General features: G+C 45.2%; 1 protein-coding gene across 1 annotated transcript; it reads left to right on the top strand.

Annotated features, from left to right (window-relative positions):
* The first annotated feature begins 962 nt into the window (after positions 1-962).
* LOC147459909 (uncharacterized) lies at positions 963-3,226 on the top strand. Its single transcript, XM_086511083.1, has one exon. It carries the CDS (start codon positions 1,429-1,431, stop codon positions 2,704-2,706), a length of 1,278 nt encoding a protein of 425 aa, XP_086367209.1. The 5' UTR covers positions 963-1,428; the 3' UTR covers positions 2,707-3,226.
* Positions 3,227-5,047: the final 1,821 nt, after the last annotated feature.

Raw genomic sequence — 5,047 nt, 5'->3', positions numbered from 1 at the left:
GCTTGGGTTTAGGACGTTTAATTTTTGTCCGGGTTTAGTTTTGATGTGACCGATGGGGCTTGAATTGCAAAGATCCCCTCACCACCCTTTATTTAATGTTGTGTGTTATTTAGTCCTTAGGCCAAAGTTCAAACTAGTTGCTGAGGGAAGGAGAGTGAAGCTCTAAGCCCTTTGATTTCCAAATTCCATACCTCTGAAGGACAAGATCTATGTACTATTCTGTGTCCCTACATTCATACTTTGAGAAATGTTACAACTTTAGCCCGGCAGCCTGGTAAGTTGGTAACTTATTAGAAGCGCAGAGAAGAGGAGAGAGAGAGAGAGAGCGAGAGAGAGATGTCGCACCCATACGGGCCACGGCCATGCCGCCAGTTTGTACGTCGGACTCCGGGGAGGGGGGGGTGAGTCGGGGAGTCGGGAGGGAGGGTGTCTGTCTGTGTCCGTGTGTGTGTGTGTGGGTGGAATTTCACCGTGGAAAGTTGAAACCTCGATTGATTCACCCCACTTCCCTTCATGGCCACAGGCAATTCTCCTTCGATATAGAAGATGGAAGTACGCACCAGAGTCCAGAGAGAGCAGGGCAATTCAAGAGGAGGGACGCACTTGTACCTTTTCCCCGCCGCATGGATCGAGAGAGAGAGAGAGAGAGAGAGAGAGAGTGTGTGTTGTGCTCGTGTCACTTTTAAAACGTCTGAGGACTCTTGCACACCGGTAATGTGTGAGAGAGAGAACTTACAAGAGACAATTGTCAATTCGGGCCACCAACATCACACAGATCGCGTTGCACACAGGCTACAGCTCTTAGAAGTTAGCACATGTGTCATGTATGGACCATGGAGAGTGTGGGTGTGTGCCTCACAGAGAGAGAGAGAGAGAGAGATGATGAGATCCTACCAAATTCCACAAGAGAGTAGGAACGTGGGATGTGGTCCTCTTCTGCATATTGAGTTGTGTGTGTGAGATAGGCATGACTTCAGACTCATGCCCTCAGGGCCACAATACCTTTTGGTTATGTTGTGCCTATCTTGTCCTTCCTTCTCCCACCAGCTTTGCCCCTGCTACTTGCAGGCTTCTTTGAGCTAGGAGAGAGACAGGGCATCTGTAATCATGGGTATGCATGCATTTGTGCATCATGCATGAGCTGTGTATGTGTGTAGCCAAAGCCATCAAGCTAGGCCATTAGCACACACACAAGGCTGCCCCTCCCCTGTTTTCTTCAGCTTTTTGCACTTTGTATCCTATTCCACCTCGGTTTTTCCCTTCTTCTTCAGCACTTGCCCTGTCTCATATCTTAATGGGATTTTGTTGCTTGTCTCCTTGCTGTTAAGCAGTCCCTTTGGGCTTATCTGTAAATACCCCTAGCAGACCCATAAGAGTTTATTGTTGTTTGCAGCCAGCCTTGGACGACCACTCTAGCTATGGTTTAAGATGACGGTGAATTATGCATCAGGTTTGCTTCTTCTATGGCTCCTTGCTGCCCAGGTTAATGCAATCACAGACCCTTCCGACGTCCAAGCATTGATCCAAGTCAAGGCTGCATTCGACCCTGCGAGTATACAGGCAGGCAGCTGTGTCAGGACTTGGAATTTCTCAGTGGACCCATGCAACAATGTATTCGGAGCACAGCATTTTTCGTGCGGCATTGAATGTGAGGCTGACCTTAACAACAGAGGCATTCAAAGGGTGACCACGTTGAAGCTGGATAGTTCAGGGTATAGTGGAACCCTATCTCCTGCAGTAGGGAACCTCTCATCACTCCAGTATTTGCAAGTGGGTGGGAATGCATTGAAGGGCACAATTCCAAGCTCAATTGGGCAGCTCAGTCACCTTGTGATTCTGGATGTCTCTGGAAATTCCTTTTCGGGAGTGCTTCCGGACACCATCGGAAAGCTTCAGAGCTTGCAGATCTTGAATGTGAATGACAATGCACTGGGTGGCACGCTCCCCAGCTCGCTCAACTCTTTAGCAAGCCTTATAGAATGCAGGTTCCAGCATAATGTCTTCAGCGGGCCTCTTCCAGACTTGAGCAATCTCCAGCAGCTTAAGTCACTTGACTTCGCCAGCAACAGCTTCTCCGGAGGTGTGCCACTGTGGTTTCCACCTAGACTTATTTCAGTTTCTTTCAGAAACAACGTGTTAACAGGAGGGTTAACCAAAGCACATGTAGATGGGCTTAGCCCTGTCTTGATTGTGCTTGATCTGAGTGGAAATCGCCTCTCTGGCCCTATGGATGCCTCGCTCTTCAAGCACCCTAATCTGCAACAGCTCAATCTTTCAAACAACTCTTTTACAAACATTGTTAATGGAGACAAGGATTTGAATGGAAGCATCATTGGGTCAGAGATGGTAGCTATAGACATAAGCAACAATAAAATTGGAGGCATGTTACCGCACATGTTTGCACGCATGCCAAGGTTGTCATCCCTCTCGCTGAGCCACAATGCATTTAGTGGACAAATACATGTGAGCTATGCTCTCAAAGCGGTTGCAGGGATGATTGGGTTGCAACCATTGCAGAGGCTAATGCTTGATGGAAACTACTTGACAGGGCCGCTTCCAGCCCTTTTCACTAAATTGCTTCCGGAGAACATAATGGCTAGCTTTGTGGATAACTGCCTCTTGAATTGCCCTCCCAAGTTCTTCTTCTGCCGCGGCGCTAGCCAGAAGCCGAGCACACTGTGCAGGCTTTTTAATACAAGTGTGTGACCTGTAGGGTTGCGAGGCAGAGCTGCGGCTTGTTCCCTCCTAAAGCCTCAGGTGCTATGTCAGGAAAATATGGCCCTTTGTAGGCTTGATGTATTCGAATGTGGCTTGGCCATGGGAAATCATGGCGAGAACTCATTTGTGATGCGGAAGCTGTGCTTGATAGCCAGTCAAGCACTTGCTGACAATGTGTATGACATGAATAGTGTTGAGCATGTGCTCTTGCTGAGAAGCGAGAGTTATGGTACGAAAGGCCGTGCAGGAGTATGGTGGGCGAAGGTGGCAAAAGGATGAGTTCAGCACACATGTCTCAGCCCCTTGCCTCTGAGAGCATCTATGGAGTGAGGTTTAGGGGGGACAGAGGGTATTATTGGTCATTGCCAACCCCTTGTTTGCTTGCACATGCACAATTATTGTCATGTGAGACCAAGCAACTTGTAGCCCTATGTACTGTATGTTGATGTTGATGTTGATGGTATCTCTGAAAAGCTCATAATCAGTAATGTTCACTTTGGAAGGTCCATTCTAAGCTGTTTAAAGTGGTTTGAGTAGTGAAGCTCAAAATCTTTCCCATTGCCTCTGTAGTGCCTAAGCCAAAGTTCTGTCCTTTGCTTTGTGGGTGGAGTGCATCCTTGCATCCAATAGCACCTTGACAAGGGAAGTGGCTGTCTGAAGCGAGACATTTCTTGAAGGCGTGGCGTACACTGACAAGATTCTAGTACAAAGGCCAAATTGAGTTGAATGCAGCTTTTGTGAAGCTTTGTATATGTATAACCAAGCAAGGCGTATTTGAATGCCTAACAGTGAGATTGCTTCTAAACCAGTGTACTAGAAAGCTAAATTATCAAGGGCTCCCTTAGATATATAGGGGACGTAGGTCGGTCTGCCTTTTGTTTGAGGAAATGTTGAAGATAGCTATGGTGATCTGCTCAGTCATTTCATGGAACAATTGGGTTCTTCTTTCTCCATGTTTTCTCTTAGAATAGCGCCTGTTTGTATAGATACACAAGCCCACTGTGAATACATGCTCTTTGTCATGCCCATCCTGAAAACACACAGCTCTCTGAAGCTCGACTTCTCTGTGTTGTCTATCATTTGCAGCTCCATTGGGCTCTTGTTCATATGGGAGGCTGCATGACCGCCTCTACGTTTCAATGAATAGGTGGCATGACTTTGTGTGGGTGATTGTGGATAGGTTAACCAAGTTTTACAGGGGATGTAACCTGGATTATCTTTTACAGAAGATTATTATGCTAGAGATCTACGGTTCTTATTTATCTCACCATAGATCCCAGCCTCTAGATTCTAGAAGATAAAGAAGAGGCACCTTTGGTAGATTTTCAATGACCATCCTTCTTATACACATGTTCCGTACTTTTTTCGAGGTGTATGCTCGTGCGCATGTGTGTGTGTGTGTGTGTGTGTGTGTGTGAGAGAGAGAGAGAGAGAGGAATTCTTAGTTACGTAGAAACAATCCCAAGAGACCTCATGATTCTATCCAACAAGTCTTGAACACGAGACCTATAACTCATGAGGGAGTTGTGATAACCAATCCACCACCTTGGGTAATAGAAAGGATCTGGTTTGTCTTATTATTCGCTTGCGCACGCGCATGCACACATACATGAGGATACAATTTTCAACTTCATGAGAACAATCCCAAGAAACCTCAAAGATCTAGTAGACAAGTTTGTAATGGAAGATGAACAATTTAGTAAATGACATGAGCGGAGATGCCGACTTACATGTCCACGTGGGCTAATCCAAAAGACAAGAAAATTATTGTACCAATAAGTTAATTAAAATTAAGATGGCTCTCCTTTTACATTGAGAAAGAAAATAGATTAAACTCAAACAATATAACAAGTTTAAAATGGCCAACCTTTTTCTTAGCTTGAAAGACCTCTATACAAGTACAAATATCAGTTTATATGGGTATGTTTCACCAGTTTTTCAATGTTATTCATCCCTTGATTTATTAGGGACAAGTTGGATTGGAATCCCTTAAAATTTGCTTGTTGTTTAGTCGTACCATTGTCCAGTTGGTAGATAAACTTGTTGCTTGACATAAATTATGATATTTTAAGAGAGAGAGAGAGAGAGAGAGAGAGAGAGTAATGATTCGGGTGTGCTTTTGTGCTTGTGTATGAGTGTGCATGAGAGAGACGAAAAAGAGGGAGATTTTCGAACAATGAATGTTTGAGGTCATAGGCTCCCTTAGTTTGATCAAGGTGTGAGATGATGAGGAGAGAGGGAAAAAAAGAGCGGATCCTTAACTATCAAGGGTTGAAAGAGAATCATTTTGGAATTTGCGCGCTCGCTAAAAAATGCTCACCAAAAAGAG

The sequence above is a fragment of the Adiantum capillus-veneris genome, chromosome 4 (assembly GCF_014529385.1).
Source record: "Adiantum capillus-veneris isolate H3 chromosome 4, ASM1452938v2, whole genome shotgun sequence".
Taxonomy (NCBI): domain Eukaryota; kingdom Viridiplantae; phylum Streptophyta; class Polypodiopsida; order Polypodiales; family Pteridaceae; genus Adiantum; species Adiantum capillus-veneris.
This window is presented reverse-complemented; position numbering and strand designations above follow the sequence as displayed.

Excerpts from the sequence above, each read along its gene's own strand:
- LOC147459909 (XM_086511083.1), top strand. The coding sequence starts at position 1,429 with ATGACGGTGAATTATGCATCAGGTTTGCTTCTTCTATGGCTCCTTGCT.